At 49.9% G+C, this 20,239-nt stretch overlaps 1 protein-coding gene across 1 annotated transcript in view; it reads right to left on the bottom strand.

Moving 5' to 3' along the window:
* Disp3 (dispatched RND transporter family member 3) overlaps positions 1-20,239 on the bottom strand; it is a 46,896-nt gene that overhangs the window by 20,129 nt on the left and 6,528 nt on the right. The window contains exons 2-4 of the mRNA XM_087906876.1: positions 8,726-9,701; positions 7,535-7,754; positions 138-274 (exon numbers count right to left, since the gene is read on the bottom strand). Of these exons, the coding sequence (XP_087763002.1) occupies positions 138-274; positions 7,535-7,754; positions 8,726-9,698 (1,330 nt within the window). The 5' untranslated portion in view covers positions 9,699-9,701. The remainder of the gene's footprint in view (positions 1-137; positions 275-7,534; positions 7,755-8,725; positions 9,702-20,239) is intronic.

Below are 20,239 nucleotides of genomic sequence, written 5' to 3'. Positions count from 1 at the left end.
GTTGTCATGGTGTCTGGGCATCATCCGGCCCAGCACCGACAAGCCAGATTTGAGGCAATCCTGAACGCTTGAGCAGGCTGGCGCGTGCTGCAGGGAGAGAAGACGCTGGCTCACATGAGCCTTCCGGGATGCCGTACCTGAGCAGGACGTGAGGATGTAGACCAGGGCTGCGATGCAGCTGCTGCTGATGAAGGCGAGGAGCATGTCGTTATTGAAGGTCCTGCGCACCTCGTAGTCGAAGAGGTCTGTGCCCCCGTAGAGGACCTGGACTTTGCTGGTGGAGGGAGGCCGTGGAGAAAGGAAATACAAGGAAGAGATTGAAGATGACTGTGACACTTGAGAGCCGGAGCTGTGCCCTTCATCCACGGCTCTTTACCTCGACTGCTCATTAAAATCACTTGAGCTTCCAAAAGTCTTAATATCTAGGCCTGATGCCAAGCAAATTAAACCTTAATTTCTTGGGTGGAGCTGAATCAAGTGTTTCTCCCCTCCCCCAGATCTCCCAGGGGATGCAATGGACAGCTGAGGTTGAGAGCCACCATTCTACACCAATAATAATCAGTGACAACCAACCCTTATGTCACCTTCAGTTCTCAACAGTCCACAGCAGACTCTGAAGGCAATCAAACCGGCTCCAGATAATCCCATTTTACACCGCTGTTCAGTGTGTGCGCACTGCAAGTTATTTACCACAAGAGACCCGACCAGGATGATCAAACTGCCTTCTGTCATGTGAATGTGGATGTGGTGTGTATGTGCCTGCTCGTATGGGTGTGAGTGCACGTGTGTGCAGATGCACTTGCGTCTGGGTGGGTGTGGAAGCTAATGTTGATGTAGAAAGTCTTCCTTGATGGTGCTCTCAGCCATATTCATTTTCAAGTGAACCCAGAGTCCTCTGGCACTACAGACTGGCTAGCCAGCTCGCTCTGGGGATCCATCTCCACTTTACAAGCTCTAGAATTACAGGTGGGCTGTGACAGTCACCTGGCATTTATGTGGGTTCTGGGGAGCCGATCCTGGTCCTCACACTCAGGCAACAAACACTTAGCCACTGAGCTATCTCCCCAACCCCAAACTGTATTTTATTTATTTTTAGCTTTGTGAGACAGAGTCTCACTATGTATTGCTGGCTGGCTAGAAGGTGCTATGTATACCAGGCTAGACCTGAACTCACGGTAGTCTTTCTGGCCCTGCCTCATGAATACTGGAATTAAAGGCACAACCACCATACCCAGCCATCTCCAAACTGTATTTTTAAGATTTATTTTTGTTGTATTTGCGTGTGTGTTTCTTTGTGTGTGCCATGGATGTGTGGGTACCCACAGAGGCTCACAGAAGGCTTCAGATCTCCTGGACATGGAATTACAGGTGACTGTGAGCCACCTGGTGTGCGTTCTGGGACCTGAACCCACATCCTCTGGAAGAGTACTGCATGCTCTTAGCCACCGAGCAATCTTTCTGGCACCCAAGCTGCTTTAAAAGGCAAGCAAGAGTGACATTTTCAGCAGCGCTGGGGCGGCGGCTTGACATCTGGACTGGCCTTACCACTGCAACCACAAAAACATTTAAAAAAAAAAAGGGGGGGGGCTGGAGAGGTGGCTGAGTGGTTACAGCACGTGTGCTCCTGCAGAGAACCTGGGTTGTGATCCCCAGTAACCATATGGTGGCTCACAACCATCCATAACCCCAGTTACAGGGGATCCAACAAACACTCACGTGGTGCACTTATATGCACGGAGGTAAAACATTCACACACATAAAAAATAAAAATAAATCTATCTAAAAACTTTTAAGATATGAGAAAACATGAAATTGGACTATGGACACCAGACCACAGAGGACTGTGATCCTCTGAGATAAGAGATAAAGTAGTTGCTGTGGCTCCCGGGCATGCGCCTCAACAGCGCTGTAGCTCCCGGGCTCCCGGGGCAGGCGCCTCAACAGCGCTGTGGCTCCCGGGGCAGGCACCTCAACAGCGCTGTGGCTCCCGGGGCAGGCACCTCAACAGCGCTGTGGCTCCCGGGGCAGGCACCTCAACAGCGCTGTGGCTCCCGGGCATGCGCCTGGACAGCGCTGTGGATCCTGGGCAGGCACCTCAACAGCGCTGTGGCTCCCGGGGCAGGCGCCTCAACAGCGCTGTGGCTCCCGGGGCAGGCACCTCAACAGCGCTGTGGCTCCCGGGGCAGGCACCTCAACAGCGCTGTGGCTCCCGGGGCAGGCACCTCAACAGCGCTGTGGCTCCCGGGGCAGGCACCTCAACAGCGCTGTGGCTCCCGGGCATGCGCCTGGACAGCGGTGTGGCTCCTGGGCATGCGCCTGGACAGCGCTGTGGATCCTGGGCAGGCACCTCAACAGCGCTGTGGCTCTCTGGCAGGCGCCTCGACAGAGTTGTGGCTCCCGGGCATGCGCCTGGACAGCGGTGTGGCTCCCGGGCATGCGCCTGGACAGCGCTGTGGCTCTAGGGCAGGCGCCTGGACAGCGCTGCTGTACTCAGGACAGACTTGCGCATCAGTCACTAGAGTCTCCAGGCGCTGGCAAATTCCTCAAACTTGATGAAAACGGTGAGCCTGTCGGTCCAAGAAGCCGAACCATGAGCTCCGAAGACCAAACAAATACATGGACAACAGTGTGCATCACACGTGAGCTGCTCCGACACTCTCACAGGAGAAAAAATGACAGAGGGAAAAGAGATGCCGCATACCGCAGAGCAAAGAGAAGAAAGATGGCAGACGTCTGGTGAGACACGGAAGTCGGATCCAGCACAGCAGCATTCACGGACACTCAGGGGAAACCCAACCCAGAATTCTATACCCAGCAAAAATACATTTCAAAAGCAAAGGCAAAATCAAAACTCTGTCCGCTATACAAGCCAGAAATTGCCTCTGGTACACTTACATACTGAAGATGCTGAGGGGGCCCCTCAGGCCAAGGAAGATGAGCACGTGCAGGAAGGAGGATCTGCACTAGAAATGAAAATGCCACAAGCAAGAAATGCAACATTTTCGTGTATCTCTACAAAAGAAAACTGGCCACTTAAAAATAATAAGGTTGTGTGGGGTTCCTGACAAAGAACATGGCGCACAGTAGTGTGGAGGCCACAGGAGACCCAGAAGGCTATAACTGTGTGCTATGTTACCATCTCAAAGATACACTGTGATACTTAAGGAGGTACACTATAAATCCTAAAGTAGCCACTGGGAGTTATGGCTAAAAAATAGGATTAAAATAAAAGCATAAGAAATAATTCATCCTGAAGAAATAAAAAAATTCCTCATTCCATCTATTCAGCACTAGGGTCTGACGGTGTTAGCCAGTGCAATCGGGCAAGCAAACGGGGAATGAAATGTATCTATACTGGAAAAGAAAACATAGATCTGTCTTCGTCAGTTTAATATATGCTTATCTGTGTAGAAAAGCCAACGGAACCTGAAAAACAAAGCAGCAACAACAGAAACCCCTAAATTTGACAAGGTCGTAGAACACAAAGGACATTATAAATTTAAGTTATACATTAACAGCTGGAGAGTAAATTTTAAAATTATATTATTGTAGGAGCAAGAAAATAGAAACTTCTTAGAGACAAAATGAAAAACGACATTAGATGTACCATGTTCATAGTTTCAAAGATGCAGTATTTTAAGGTGCCAATCACATTCAAGAGTCCAGCAGACTTTTCTGTCTCCTGGTACTTGGGATTGAACCCAGGGCTTCACGTTTGCTAAACACATTCTCTACCCCTGAACTACAGTCCCAGCTATTTTTAATTTACTTTTTAAATCTGAGGCAGGATCCTGTTAAATTATCCAGGCTGTACTTGTACATACTCAGCAGCACAGGCTGAACCATAATTCTCCTGTGTCAGGATGCAGCTCAGTGATAGGGTGCTTGCCTGGCAAACGCAACACCCTGGGCTCAACCCCTAGCACTGAAGGAAAAACCAAAACAGAAAAACAAGCGTTGGTATGAAGCTATGATGCTCATGGCTATGTTGTTCTAAAGTGCAGATCCATGAAGTAGGACAGAAGGTTCAAAACAGACACAAATGTAGACGGTAAGTTTTAGTCCAAGGTACAAAGGCAATTCAACGAAAAAAGAAGAAACCTCCAACAAATGACACAGAGATAACCAGATGCTCACGTAAAAATAATAAACCTGAACCTGTATCTTGTTCCATGCTCAAAAGGGAACTCAAAACGAGTGTCACAGTAGGAAGTGGGAAAACTTGAAAGTAGCACGAGAGGACAGTGGTGAGCAGAGACACGCACATTTGGTCAACGCACAAAGAGTAAGTGTTTGTAAAGTACCCAGCCACAGGCACCATGCCATCCCCAAGGCCCAGGGAAGATGTGGAAAGAGAGGGTGAAGAGACTTTAAAAAGATTTGTTTTTATTTACGTGTATAAGTGTCTGCCTGTATGTAGGTGTGAGTAGTATGTCTGTGCAGTGTCCATGGTGTCCAAAGAGGGAGCCAGAGCCACAGGTCTAATAGAACAGCCATTTCCTTCCTTCCTCCTCCTCCCTCCTTCCTTCCTTCCTTCCTTCCTTCCTTCCTTCCTTCCTTCCTTCTTCCCTCCCTCCCTCCTTCCTTCTCCTTCCTTTCTTCCATCCTTTCTAAATTAACAACGGTTTAAAAACTGCACTATCTATATGTGCTGTTTTATTTTTGTCAACCTGACACACTAGAGTCAGAGGGAACCTCAACTGAAATTTCTCTATGAGATTGACTTATAGGCATGTCCTTGGGTGTCTCCTTGATTCTTGCTGTGGAAGGGCCCAGTGTGGGCAGTGTCACTCCTGGGCAGGTGGTCTTGGGAGCCCGAGGGCAAGTCAGGCTGTGATCCCCCATAGCCTCTGCTTCAGTTCCTGCCTCCAGTGTCTCGAGCTCCCACCATGGACTGCCACTTGGAAGAGTAAAACAAAGTTAACTCTTTCCTCCCCATGCTGGTTAGAGTTGGTGCTTATTACAGTGACAGAGCAGCACGTTAGAACATGACAGCAAGCATTAGCGAGGACATGAGAGGACTGGAATACCACACATCACGGGTGGGAAGACCAAGTGGGACAACCACGTTGGAGAACTCCGGAAGTCTCTTAAGTTAAACATAGGCCCACCATGATTGCTCAGTCATTTGGCTATGAGGCGTTTCTCTAAGGCAAAAAGTATTTGTCCCTACAAAAATGTATATACCAACACTCACGGGAGCTTTAGCTGTAATGGTTCAACCTGGAAGCAACACAAACACTTGCCAATGAGCGAAGAGATGAACAAAACATGACCTCTGTACAATGGAGTACTATTCTGTGTTCAACAATAAACTGTTGAAATATGGTAAAAACATGGGTACAATTCAAACTGGCTAGAAAGAATGAATGAACTCCATCAAACGAGAATATAACATACCATGTATACAAAATTTTAGAAAAGGAATGTCTACCATGCATAATGGTAGAAAGCATAAAGTAGGGGCTGGAGACGTGGCTCGGTAGTTATGAGCAAGGTCTGCTCTAGCAGAGGACCTGGGTTCAAATCTCAGTACCCGCCTGACAGCTGGCCCATGTTTGTAATTTCAGTTCCAGGGAGACAGATGCCCTCTTCTGGCCTCTTAGAGCATTGCATGCACGTGATGCATTTAAATACATGCAGACAAGCGCTCATACACGTAAAATTAAACAAAACAAAAACGGAAACTGATTGCTTGGGTTGGGGCTGGGAAGCAGCTTGGAAGCAGGGTGGAGAATGAGATGGCTGTCAGTGGACATAAGGAAATGCGCTGGGAAATTCACGATCTTGACGGTGAATGTGTTAGGATTGAAATGTAAGTATATACAGTTGGTCACGTGCCAATTACAACTCAACAATTTTTTTTATTTCCTTAGCCTCATTTACAATAGCCAAAAAGAAAAGATCTCTGACTTTCTTACTTTGATGAATTAGATAAAAAAAAGCCGAAAGTTAAATGAGTCATTTGCTGTGTATACATACATTTATCCTTCCTTTACAGAGTGTCTTATGGGGAAGGGAGCCGGAGAGAGAACTCAATGGTTTCGAGCACTGGCAGTGCCTGCAGAGGACCTGGGTTCAGGTTCTTGCACTCACATGGTGGCACAGCACACACATGATACACACGAATGCACACAGGTAAAACACACACATTTCAAAAACAGACAGATCAACCTAAATGCCCTTCGACCCAAGAATGGATAAGGAAAATGTGGTCCATTTACGCAATGGAGTACTACACAGCAGAAAAAGATAATGACATCTTGAATTTTGCAGGCAAACGGATGGAGCTAGAAAGCATCGTTTTGAGTGAGGTAACCCAGACCCAAAAGACAATTATCACATGTACTCACTCATAAGTGATTCTTAAACATAAAGCAAAGAAAACCAGCCCACAAATCACAATCCCAGAGAATCTAGAACAACAATGAGGACCCTAAGAGAGACATACATGGATCTAATCTACATGGGTAGTAGAAAAACACAAGATCTCCTGAGTAAATTGGGAGCATGGCGACCTTGAGAGAGGGGAGGGAAGAGGCAGGGAGGGGAGCAGTGAAAAATGTAGAGCTCAATAAAAATAAATAAAAAAATAAAAGGAGAGGAAAAACAGTTGTTTTAAGAGAGCAGCAATGGACAGACAAGACGGCTCGGTGGGTAAGGGAGCTTGCTGCCAAGTCTGACAAGAGTTCTGGAACCCACCTAAGTGGAAGGAGAGAACAAATTCCTGCAAGTTGTCCTCTGGCTTCCACATGCACACAGGGGCATGCATGTGCCCACACACATAATGAACAAGCATAATAAAAATTCTCAATAAACTAAAGGAGCAACAAGAAAGAGTTGTGGCTAACTTCTCTACGGAAAACGATGGCAGCCGTGAGACAGTGGAGCGGCATCTTTAAGACAGAGAACAAACACAGCTGCCAATTTGGGACATCGCACAAGTGAAGTCGATTAGAGAAATGAACATAAAATAAAAGTGCTTTGCAGGCGAGCAAAACAGAAGTCACCACCAGCAAATCTGCACTCAGAGAGCACTAAAAGGAATTCTTCAGACACAGAGAAGGTGGTCCCAGAGGGAAGCATGAAACCGCAGAAAGTAATGAGGAGCAACAGGAAAGGCAGACACGAAGATAAACAGAAGTGAGCAGGTTCTGTAAGACAGAATGGCCTGGGGGGCTTTAAATGTATATACAATTAAAACGCGCACAACAAAAGCACAGGAGGATGCCCTGGTCTGTTCTCAGTCACTGGTGTTACCAACGAAGCCAGTAAAGCGATGCTTTGTGTAACTCCATGTTAAATCAAGGTGTGTTTTCCTCCTGAGTCACCAGTAATTCAACAATAAGAAGGATTCTGTGACTCTGAAAGAAGGCATTAAAATTAAATCCTCAGGGCCCGGCTCTCACTTCCTGCTAGGAAGTGTCAGGGCAAGGCCTTGAATTTAGCAGCAGAACAATTCAGCAGAGGTAGGTGTTACCCACACACAGGTGCACACAGGCAGGCACAAACGGGCATCGCTGGACTTCCTTACCTCGTAGACTGCTTGGCTAGCATGGCCACGTAGGTGACCACGAAGCTCTGAAACTTGGCCCTCTGTTCCTCCCAGCGATCGTCTACTGAGTAGTAGTTGGGAAGCGGGGCTCCAAACAGGATCTCGCTGCGCAGGAGGGAGCTCTTCAGATTATCCACTGAGAGGCCTTCATCTACGTACCAGTAGAACTCGGGGTGAGTCATGGCCAGCTCTAGGGAGCCTGCAGGGGACAGGGAAATCCAAAGAGCTCAGTGCACAGCTCCCACCAACAGCCCTCCTTCCACTACAGCATCTGAGACAGGGTCTACAGCTTCCCAAAGATGAGCCTCCTTTGCCTGAGCAGGCAGTTCCCACTAATCAAATTACGCTTTGATTCCAGTTTGAAGCCCACCTAATTCCAAGGCTCAGTCTGTAATCCTGTAGCTCCATCTGCTAAAGCCCTGTCCTGCCTGTGCCCCCCATCCAGCCCAAACCCTACTCTCTAAAGCCCCGCCTCAGGATACTTTAAACCTCATGTTTCATGTTTCTCTGTGTCCTGGCTAGTGTTTTGTGTTGTTTTGCGGTTTGACACAAGCTAATGTTATCTGGGAAGTTGGGAAGCTGGGAAGAGGAACCTTAACTTGGAAACCTGGTCCATCAGATTGTTTGTAGGCAAACCTGTGGGAACATTTTCTTGATTGTTAATTGATAGAAGAGGACTCCACCCTCTGGGGTCGGCGGTATTCTTGGGCAGGTGGTCCCAGGGTATTTAAGAAAGAAAACTGAACAAGCAAGCCAGTAAGCAGCGGTCTTCCATGACCTCCGCTTCAGTTCCCGCCTCTAGGTTCCTGCCTTGAGTTCCTGCCCTGCCTTCCTTCGATGATATATCATGAGGTCAAAGTGCAAGAAGAAATAAGCCATTTGCTCTCTAAATTACTTTTAATTACAGTGTTTTATCACAGCTATAGAAACTCAACTAGGATACACTTCCTTCCAGGCCCTCTCTAACCAGCCCCACCCCCAAGTTTCTCTTCACGCTTTCTCTCTCTGAACTCAACCTAACTGCCAAAGTCCCACAGTCCCAGTGGCATGCTATTCTCTTGCTTTCTCTCCCTCTTCCTATCCAATCCCTGCTGCACACCCCACTGACGTCACGCCCTCTGACCAAGCCAAAGCTCAGTGAAGTCCTTTGCCATCAGTGCACCTGCTCACCCCGGATATCCGCCAGGTCCTGGCCCATGCCATCGTAATAGATCTTGCCGCCCCTCTCGGTGGGAAAGAAGTAAGTCATGAGTGAGCTGGGCGGGGAGCAGTAGGAATAGGAGCCGAGAGGTAGGTCCTTGAGTACCTCATGCGGCTTCCAGCAGAACTCCCGGAAGCCCGGATGGTCCATGATCTTTCGCTCGATCTCGTGGATCGTGACCAGGCGCTCGCTCGTGAAAATGTTTCGCTCTGCGTCTCCCCGCGCCAGGAAGATGAGCTCGATGCGCCAGTGAGCATGGGTCTGGGTGTTGGCGCTCACAAACGTGCGCGAGTAATCCCAACGCGAGGTGCCCCGACGGGATCGGTTCTGATTGGCTGCCTGGTCCCCCTGGGGCGGAGCCTGGCGTCGATGTCGTTCACTCGGACTGGCTGTTGATCTCTGAGTGGCAGGGGTGACCCTCGAAGCTGAGCGAGGGGTCCGGGATGCCGGTCGCGAATGATTCCCCAGGTGCAGCTGCTGCAGTTGCTCTGAGATGAGGCGCTGCAGCGTTTCGGAGGTGAAGTCCGCCAAGTCCCGCCTGTTGCGCCCCCAAGATCCAAACTGGGACTTGAGGGCCAAGGCCAGAGCGTCGAAGCGCTGTGACGCCTCATGGTTGCGGATTTCGAAGGCATTGTAGGAGATGTCGATGTCCAAAGGCGGGTAGTAGAGAAACATGAAGGCAGACAACACCATGGGGATGCTGCAACCGAGGAACAGCACCAGGCCTGCGCAGCATGGGTTGGTGAAGGCCCAGCCCAGGGTGCTCCAGAACCCTGAGGCTGGGGGCCTGGAAGGCAGCGTCCAGCGTCTCCAACAGCCCTGTGCTCCGGAGGGTAGCCGTGCCCCAGAGACACCTCTGTAGGCCTCACCCGAGGTCTCCTCCTCCTGCTGTTCCTCGTCTAGCCACACATCCTGCAGCAGGGGGTCATCCTCCGAGTCCATAGCCTAGGGGAAAAGGATGGGTCAACAGCCTTGAGAAGGGAGGCCTCGCCCAGCCTGAGTACCACAAGCAGATACCAGTTCTGGCTTGGGATCGAATCACGTGCTCCCTGGGCTCTAAGGAACCCAAGCACATGGAACCGACCAGGAAACACACGTGTCGCCCCCCCCCTCCCGGCACACCTGGCAAATTGGTCTTGGCTTTTAAGACAGGGAGAGGGGTCGCTGGGGCTGGAGTTATGGTTCAGTGATTAAGACCACTGACTGCTCTTGCAGAGGGCCCAGGTTCAGTTCACAACACACACACACAGCATCTCACAACTATCTGTGCCTTCAGTTGCAGCTGATCTGACTCTAAGGGGCACCAAGCACACATGTGTGCACATGCATACATGCAGACAAAATAGCCATGTGCATAATAATAAAGAAAAAATAAGCCAATTGCAACAGAAAAAAAAACCATTTCTTCTTGTGTGTAAAAGCCAGCCAAGGCTTCTGGCTATACGTGATTACGTGATTTTTCAATCTTTGCTGCGTTCTCTGTCCAACTTCAGAACTCAAGGCCAGTGTAAGATGTGGTTCCATAGCAACTGCTTGTGTATAATGAGCAACTGTAAAGCACCTTCAGGAGTTTGTCAGGATAGGAGGGAGACAAAATGATCTCTGGAATCAGACAGGCCCTGGTTTGGGTCCTGGCAACTGGAACATTGGCAAGATTTGCAGCCACCCTGAATTTCAGAGTTACCCTCTATAAAATGAAGGCAGCCATTCCTGTCTCAATGGAGTGCGGGGTCAGAGGTGGAAGTACTTTGCAGTCTGTCAGGCAATCACAATTCTTTTGTTCCCCTTTGGAGACTGTAATGCCCTCAGCCATTGCCCAGGGGACTGTGCCAGGACTAGGTGTCTGCCACAGGGCCCTCGGTCTATCCCCACCCCGTCCCTGAACGCACAGCAGTTGCTGCAGCCACTATTTGTCAGGCTTAGATCACTTAATATGCAGCCCCGGCAACCGGCAGCCCTCTGAGCGCAGGCAGGGGCTAGGCATCTCTCAGAGAGATGTGAGGACTCCCACGGGGTGGCCCAAAGGCCACCTTCAGTGTCGCTGGGACAGCCTGCCACCTCGATGGAGGGAGACTCCTAATCCAGATAGACCACAGGCAGTGGGGTTAAGGATGCCGCTCTTCCCACGGGTGTTCCATGGAGCACTTCGCTTCAATTAGCGGGTCAGTCCGGAGGAAGAGGATGCTGTCAGTCCAGAGGAAATGAGGGAGAGGGAGGAGGGGAGGAGTAAGGACTAGACTCATGAAGAGAGCAAGGTAGGGGAGTGGAATAATGGGAGGAGAGACAGATGCAAGGGAGAGAAGAAAGAAAATGACTGAGGAACCCTCTGTGTCCAAGACTTAAAAGAAGGAAAAAATCAAGAGAAAGACCCCTTCGTGGAGAGCAAAGAAAGAAAGGAGGTTCCCAGTTCTCTTCCTCCCTGCTTTCCCCTCTCCCATCCTGTCTTTTTATTACGGTCTATTCTCCACCCCCCTCGCCAAGTGTGTGTAGGTGTGCATACACTCATCCACAGGGTGCATATGGCATTCAGAGGACAGCCCTCCCCTTCACCATGTGTGTTCCAGAGACTGAACTCGGCTCACAGGCTTGCCTTTACCTCCCGAGCCATCTCGCCAACACACTTCCTGTATGTGTTCACATCAACACGTGTGAGTTTTTGTGCATCATGTGTGTGCAAGTGCCCACAAAGGTCAAATGGTATCGGGTTCTCTGGGAGTCAAGTGATGTGGGTGCTGGGAACTGGACCCAGGTCTTCTCAAGAGCAGTAAGTGCTCTTAACCACTGAGCCATCTCTCTAGCTTTTCCCTTGTGATCTTTGACACTGGGTCTCATGTAACTTAGGCTTGCCTCAAACTTTCTACATAGCTGAGAATGACCTTGAACTCCTGATCTTCCTGCTTCTGCCCCCAAAGTGCTGGGGTGCAAGTCATGAACTACCATGCCTGCCTGGTTGATGCAACCAGTTTCAAGGCCAGTCTTGCTGGGACTCAAAGCCATATCTGAAGGAAAATCCCACTTTTATAACCAGAGGGCACGGTGGGGAAGAAATCTCATATGTATGTACTTTAAATAGAACCAATGAGAATGATTATCACTGCCCCGGAGGATTAAGGATGATTTTTGTTTTCTCTTTTATGTTTGTCTGTTTCCAAATTTTCTGCAATGATCAGGTATAGCCTTACTTTTGGAATTAGAGATAAATGCTATTTAAAAATTGTGTGTGTGTGTGTGTGTGTGTGTGTGTGTGTGTGTGTGTACTCGTGTGCATATTTTCCCAGATGTCTTTACCTCTTCGAAGAGTCATGATAATTCACACAGGGTGGGGGAGGAGAGTGCCAGCCTCTAAGAAACAAAGCACAGAGAGTGGACACGGGTACAGCAGTAAGAAAGTACACCACTGGGATAGGAGAGAAAAGAGAGTGGACACTCCCGGTCCTTTGAGACAGAGAGAGCAGTCTTGAAAAGAAAGTAAATCACAGCACATAAAGCCTTAGCAAAGGCACTGTGGATGTGGCTCAGTTGTAGGGAGCTTGCTGCATACTCACGAATCCCTGGCTTCCATCCCGAGCATCCATAAACCACGGCACATAACCTTCAATTCCTGCACTCAGGAGATGGGGGCTGGAGGATCAGGAGTTGAAAGGTTATCTTCAACTCCACTGCAGATTCGAGATCAGCTTGGGCTGTATAAAATCGGGTTTCAAAAAACGTATCACATACAGCACTTCCATTACACACACAGGAAAACTGAGACCTGGTGAGCAGGGTCGTGGCACCCAAAGTCATCCCAGCAGCGCAGTGGGGCCAGGATTCTTGCCTGGAAGTTTTCTATTTTGCACCAGGTTCTGGGGTAATTTTTCGGCAGCCCCAGGAGACAGGCAGATCTGGGAATGATAGACAGATTCAAAGTAGAGAGAGAAGCTGTGTTTAAAGTCTACAGAGAACGGACCTGTGGTGGAGGGCGGTGTGGACACCGGTCTGTGCCCCCACTTATCACCCAGGCAGGAGGCCCAAGCCAAAGCTCTCTGTTTACAATTTCCCTCTTTCTAGCCAGGGATGACAGACTCCTTCTTTCTTCATTCCCTCATCCCAGCCAGACTATTAAAATGTAATCAAAAACTCACATTAGACATGCAGATTCTACTTAAAACACATATATGTATATATATAATTTAACGGCAATTAGGAGCTAATCAGCTTTTTTTCTCCCTGACTCGGTGTGTTTTGCTTCCTTGGTTCAACGCTGGTCCACGAACAGCTCAGAGCCCTTAGAATCCCTCACTCTTGGGTTGAGAGATTCAGGCAGAAGTTCAAACTGAGATATTTTGAGTTAAGTGGTTCCACTCTGCTTCTGTGTTGGAGAGGACACTGTGTCTCTCTTCTGCTTGTGGGTCTGCCTCTCTCACGAGCCCAGCTCATGCGAGAGAAAAGGAAGAGGTCACAGACACTCCTGGGTGTTGCTGTCCTGTCTTCCCGATGCTCTCACCAGATGCCTGTAGCCCAGCATCCCTGGCCCTTTCCCATGACCAGAACACCCCATTTCAAACTAGGAGACTGGTGACAGCTAAAACACTCAAAGGGCAAAATCACACGCCTGGGGTGAAGCCAAAGCCGGATAGCTTAGCTGGAATCTCTGACACTCGTTAAGATAATTATAGCATCTTAATTAGTTCTGCATCCACCGTGCCACCAGGATTTTTCATCCGTTTTCCATCAGTTTCACACCAACCTTGCAACAGAGGCATGTGAACGGCCCCATTTTATGGAAGAAAAAAAATTCACAGAGAACATTGATATCTATACATATCCAGCCGCTCTGTTTCACTCGAGAACTCTCATACAAATGGGGTAAGGAGCAGAGAGAAAGTGGGATTGACGTCGGAAACCCTCCTGTAGCAACTAGGTAGTAGGGCAGTTCCAGAATTTTCCCCCAAGAAACCCAGGTCCTAGGCTGGAGATACAGACCAGTAGAGAGTGCTTGCCTACCCAGTGTAAGGCCCTGGGTCAAACCCCAGTAGCAGAGAAAAGGAAATTCCAGACCCTCACTGGGCAATGCCCCGCCTCTCAGACCTCTACGAGAAGGCAGATGTTACTTCTCCGAGCCCTCCATCCTTCCTCCCACAAGACCCACTCAGACCTCTGCTCATCCCTGGGGCAGGCTGGCTGTGCCCAGGTGAGGCAGATGCCTAGATATCTCCATCGGATGTGCTCCCAGGAGGCTCCATCCTGTTGGCTCAGAGGGGCCCCAGCTTGCTTGATTAGAAGCCTAGGAGGAGTGGAAGAGGAAAGGGGTGGGGCTGTGGTAAGCCTGCCCGAGCCCCTCTTTTCTCAGAGAAGGACAGGCTGCTGAGACTGAGTAGACGAAGGATGGTTGTCCTCCCAGGCTGACAGCTGCTGACGAAACGGGGCACCAACTCATAAACCCAGCAGCTCAATATATACTGGGCAAACAAGCTTTGCCCTGGGCAGTATATCAGCCAGGGTACTGCCCCAGAATCCCCAGAGAAACCTCACAATCATGGCCCGGAAGCTGCTTCCTTCCTGTCGTTCTGTGGATTCCTATGGTGGGCTCAGTGGGACAGGACTGTTCCCCTGACAACAAGAGGTTATCAGAGACTCGAAAGAACCATGGCTTGATTTCAGGAGTGAAAGGTAAACTGAGCAGCACAGCTGTGTAGTTAGTAGACCTGGGTTCAAATCCCGGCACTGCCACTAGCTGGGTGTTTGGGGCAGGAATGTTTCTCCCTCAATAAAATGGTGGGAGCCTTGTCATCAGCTGGGCCTTACTGTGTGGCCAGCACACACTATGTGCTTTTTAACTATTATATCTGATTATTTACTGTGTATGTGCATACATAGGTGTGTATGAGGAGGTCAGAGCACACCTCGTTGGAATCAGTGCCTTTCTCATCATGTGAGTCCTAGGGTCTGAACTCAGGTTGTCGGGCTTGCAGGCAAGCGCCTTTTGTTGCTGAGCCATCCCACTGGCCCTGCTCCTCTCATCTATACCATTTCTCCTCTGCCCTCAGCTCTCAAGGCAGCTGGCTGCCTGCAGGGTGGGGCTGGATTGAGCTCCTGCAGGCTGGAGGCAGAAGCCATCCTTTGAGCCACCCTGTCTGGCTGCCGAAGGGACTGCACACACTGGCCGCTCCTCCTCTCCCCCTTTCCTCCTCTCCTCTCCTACCTGTGCAGCCTCCTCCCAGACCCATCAATCAGCCCAGACTCTGGAGCCCTTAAAGCAGTCTCAGCGTCACAGAAAATAAGACAATGAAGGCTTAACATGCCCAGCAGCACGAATAGAAGGTGGAAATTAGAACATGCTCCCAGGTATTCCTGGTGGGAGGGTCAGAAGGTTCCACAAAGCCCACCCTGTCACCCCCTCCCATCACATCCTGGCCACTGCCTGGAAGGCCCTGTGGGGCTCTGGAGACCGGAACCCCTGAGGCTCAGCAGTCTCTGCAGTGCCCCAACCCCTAGAAGATTGCGTTAATAAAAAAGAGAAAGAGCCCACGATGGAGGGTGAATAACCAGGGCTATAAAAGCCAAATTGGATTCCTTCCTGGCTGATGAGCTCAGGGCTCCTCTCTCTCTAAGACCCGATTAGCAAATATGTAAAACCACTCTTGCTTCCCTGGTTCCAGGCAGCTCTTGCTGGAGCTTACTCAGGGGCAGGGCGGCGAAGGAAGCAGCGACGGGCACCCACGGCAGCAGAATTGGTCCTGGCCTGCCACAGACCTGCTGTGTGACCTAGAGCCAGTCATCGACCCTCTCTGGTCAGCAGTTCCCCAGACAGTGAGGAGAAAGAGTCGCCTTAATCTAAGTGGGGGAAACAGTGGCGTGCTGGTGGAGGTCTGCCCCTTACCCTGATCGGAGCTACTGTGTAATGGGGTAGTGGGAGTTGGCACTCAAGGACAAGGCAATACCATCGCATTATGTGGCAGAGATAGCCGAATAGCCAGTAGCTATGTGCTGGGTGCCTTTGCCTTCCCTGAGACACAACACAGCAGGGACCACCTTACAGCGCCTGACCCCACCCATGGGCCTAAGCATGTAGCAAAACTTTTCAGGGCCAAAGACCTCTCAGAGAGAAGCTGGAGGATAAACAGGAGCTTAAAGCAAGGTGCTCCAGCCTTGGGGAGCACTGCGACTGGTTCTGGGTGAGAAAGAAATGATATCTCCTGGGCAGAGTTCCTGCCCTTGAGAACTTGGGGCTCCTGACTCCTAGGCTTATAAAACATCAGCACCTGATGAGAGGCGGGGAGTGGTAGAGGCCACCCAGGCTCCACGTACCCAAGCCAGAGCCATTTCCTGCACGGCTTTGATCTTCTCAACCTAGGGGACTCGGACACTGTGGCTCTGCGGCAGCTTCCAGCTCGCAGACCCTTTGCTATCGTGTTTTCTACCCCGAGGAATGATTTCCAATTTGCAAAGCAGAAAACAGCATCTTTTAAAGGTCTACCGGGGCTCGTTTCAGCCTGAACTTCTCACTGTTAGGTTTTACTTGAGTTTGACATATTCGAAATTGCTGGGCTCTAAAATCAGCCCTCCTGACCCTCACTGGTGTGCACATTCCCATGTATACGCTGCACCCTGACTGGTGCACACATTCCCATGTATACACTGCACCCTTGCTGGTGTAAGCATCCCCATGCATATGCTGCACCCTGGCTGGTGTGCGCATTCCCATGTATACCCTGCACCCTGGCTGGTGCACGCATTCCCATGTATACCCTGCACCCTGGCTGGTGCACGCATTCCCATGTATACCCTGCACTCTGGCTGGTGTGCGCATTCCCATGTATACACTGCGCCCTTGCTGGTGTAAGCATCCCCATGCATACACTGCACCCTGGCTGGTGTGCACATTCCCATGTATACCCTGCACCCTGGCTGGTGTGCACACTCCCAGGTATACCCTGCACTCTGGCTGGTGTGCGCATTCCCATGTATACACTGCGCCCTAGCTGGTGTGCACATTTCCATGTATATCCTGTACCCTGGCTGGTGTGCACATTCCTATATATACCCTACACCCTGACTGGTGTGTGCATTCCCGTGTATACACTGTACCCTGGCTGGTGTGCACGTTCCCATACACACTGCGCCCTGGCTGGTGTGCTCATTCCCACGTATACGCTGCACCCTGGCTGGTGTGCACATTCCTATATATACCCTACACCCTGGCTGGTGTGTGCATTTCCGTGTATACACTGCACCCTGGCTGGTGTGCACACTCAGCATCTACCCCAGTCATTCTAGCAACAGTTCAGGCCGGGCCCCAGATGGGAAAATAGGACGTCAGGGCCCCAAGAGAGAGGAGAATACAAACGCCAACCTTGGAGATGGACACCCTGCTTTGCATTGAGGGTGTCCAGATGAATTCTCCTTTCTGTGCCCAAGTCAGTGGCTTTCCCCAGTGACTACTGATTGACAGTTCCGGCATCCATGGAGGAAGTGTGGTCAATGCTGGAGGAGAGCCTAGTATCCCTCCTTACTTGATATTGGCTCAGAGCCCATAGCACAGACCATAGGAGTCTGGCATTGCTCTGGTCCACCCCAGCATGACTCCACTGGCTACTGAGACAGGCAGGACAGGAGTGGGTGAGAGCTGAGCAGCTAGGGCCAAGGGATCTGGGTGGAGAGTGGGACCTCAAGAGCTCACCCTCAACTCTGTGATTTTTTACCATAAAGATAATGTGGAGATTCAGGTCCCACGGCTAAAATCTGGAGGGGCTCACTACGGCCACCTGGTCCCCGCACCAGCACCCATCCCACCTGTTCACACCGAGATATCACCAAGTCCCATCCCTGTTTCCTATTGGTGCTCCCGTCAAATGGAAGGCGGAATCCAATGAGCTTCTAAGACAACCCAGTTCTGTCTTCCAGAGTCTCCAAAGGGCCAGAATGCAGGAGGTAACAGAAAAGATGAAGCTAGCTGAAGAGGGGGCTGCTGATTCCCTGAGATCTTGGGGTTATGGCATCTGTCAGCACTGTACCCTCCTAGATAGATTCATAGGTGTCAGGGGAATCCCACAACTGAGGGTGTTTCAGGATGGGGTGGGGGCAGGAGATGGAGTGGGAGAATGAGGCTCACAGGGTCAGATCATCTCTCCTTATCCTGAGCCAGTGGTATTATGGGCCCTGCATCACCGCAGGGCAAGAGAGCTATGTAAGGCAGGAGTCTAGGCATGTTTAATGGAGGACATCAAAAGGAGAAGCAATCCACTTAGTCTTCTGGGCAGGTGAGGGCAGCAAGCAAACTGAACTGGTTCTTATTCAAATGCTGCCCTGGCTAAACTGGCAGCCATGGGAAAGCAGCTGCTCCCCACGCCACAGTGGCAGGCCCTGCCATGATCCTAGACTTGGACTTGGCTTCATCTACTGTATATCCTTCCAGGAGAGGAATGTGTTAGGGTCTCTAATCCAGAGCCAAAGACCCTTCCCCAGGCTTCTCAGACTCAGGGACCTTCTCTAGTAACAGGGCAACTCTTTCTGGAGTAAGGGAAGTTCTTTAAAGATGAGGAGAGGGACATAGGCCCTTCCATTCATCAGTACCTGGAACCTGGCCCTGCCAAATCAAAGCCTTGATCACCAAAGTTCATCAGATCCATCCATCCATCCATCCATCCATCCATCCATCCATCCATCCATCCTTCCATCCATCCTTTCTTCCATCAATCCATCCATCCATCCATCCATCCATCCATCCATCCATCTATCCATCCATCCTTCCATCCATCCTTTCTTCCATCCATCCATCCATCCATCCATCCATCCATCCATCCATCCATCCGTCCATCCATCCGTGTCTGTCCATCCATCTATCCATGCAACCACCTACCCAGAGTCCACAAATGTGTGCATTCATCCATCGTCTATCTACCCAGCCATACATGCACCTACCCACCCATTCATCCATGCATGCATGCATTTATGTGGTCATATATACATGCAGCCATGCATCATCCATCCTCTATCATCACCCATGCATGCATCTACCTACTCATTCATTCATGCATCCATGCAACCAGACAGTCATCCATCCATCAATTCATCCATCCATGCATCCATCCACCCTACTCTCCACACATTCACCCATCCATGCATGCATAAACCCATTTGCTTTTTCATCCATACATCTATCTATCTATCTATCTATCTATCTATCTATCTATCTACCCATTCTGCATCCATACATCTACTCATCTCATCTACCCATGCATCGATCTACCCACCTACATATCCATACAGGCATGAAACCATCTATGTACCCACCCATCCATGCATCCATCCCACCTTATTGGTACTTTCTATATAAAAGGCCTGTTATTTTGTTAAATCATCTTAGTCTTGACTTTGTGGTGCCTGAAATTCTTCCCTAAAAGATGCTTGAACCTTCTCACCCTGGATCCATTCTCAAGGTCAGTGATGCCCAAGGACATCCCTCAACTCTGACATGCCCCCACTTATCACAGATTCTGACTCTGTTACTTCAGATGGTCTGCTCCAATCCTGTCGGACCTTCTAGGGCAATCAGGTTGCCTTGCAGGTAGCATGCAGCAGCTGCTACTTTAGTACTTGCTCCCAGCCAGACCAGAAAGGTTGCATCTGGTGGCTGATGCTTTTTCCAAGGCCTGATTTCTTTCTGGCTTAATTTTTCTCGGGTCTAGATTGCAGACTAGAACCAAAACCAGTATCCCATTTTTGTGAAAACACACAACGAAGTTTTCAAATCAGGAAAGGCTTGCAACCAGGAATTATCAGATGTTATTATATCTTATAGTAATCTATATTACAGAGGGACCTGGGACCCAACTGTGTCAATGAGGGACGGAAACGGGGAATGATCTGGATGAAAGCCAGAGAATGTCCTGTCAGCTGGCCACATCTGAACATCTGGAAAGTGATCTGTTCGGCTGCTTGGCAATCAGGACTGAAAATGACCAATTCCCATCCGGAGTCAGACATAAAAGCTACCTGGATCGCTGAGGATCCAAAAGGTACTTCTGCCCATGGTGTTAGCAAAGGCCAAGCCGTGGGCTCCATCCTCACATAGTGGTCTGCCATCAGCTTGTCTGGGTTCAAATCCTGTCTTGTTTGTTTCCTGCCTCACCTCTCTGTGCTTCCCATTTCCAACCCTTATGATGGACATAGCACGTGCCGCCTGTTGCCAGGCGAGCATGAGGACAAACTCCACAGAACGTAGCACGAATAGCAAACATTCAAAGTGTGCTGCGCGGGACTGGAGAGATGGCTCAACAATTAGAAGCACTTGTTCTTACAGCGAACCAGCACCCACATGGTGGCTCACAACTGTCCATAACTTCAGTTCCAGGGTATCCAATGACCTCTTCTAACCTCTGTGGGCATCAGGCACACATGCGGTTCACATATGCAAACAAGACACTCATACACAGCTGGGCGGTGGTGGCACATGTCTTTAACCCCAGCACTCAATAGGCAGGGGCAGGAGGATCTCTGTG

The sequence above is a fragment of the Myodes glareolus genome, chromosome 6 (assembly GCF_982192425.1).
Source record: "Myodes glareolus chromosome 6, mMyoGla1.1, whole genome shotgun sequence".
NCBI classification, from domain to species: Eukaryota; Metazoa; Chordata; class Mammalia; order Rodentia; family Cricetidae; genus Myodes; species Myodes glareolus.
This window is presented reverse-complemented; position numbering and strand designations above follow the sequence as displayed.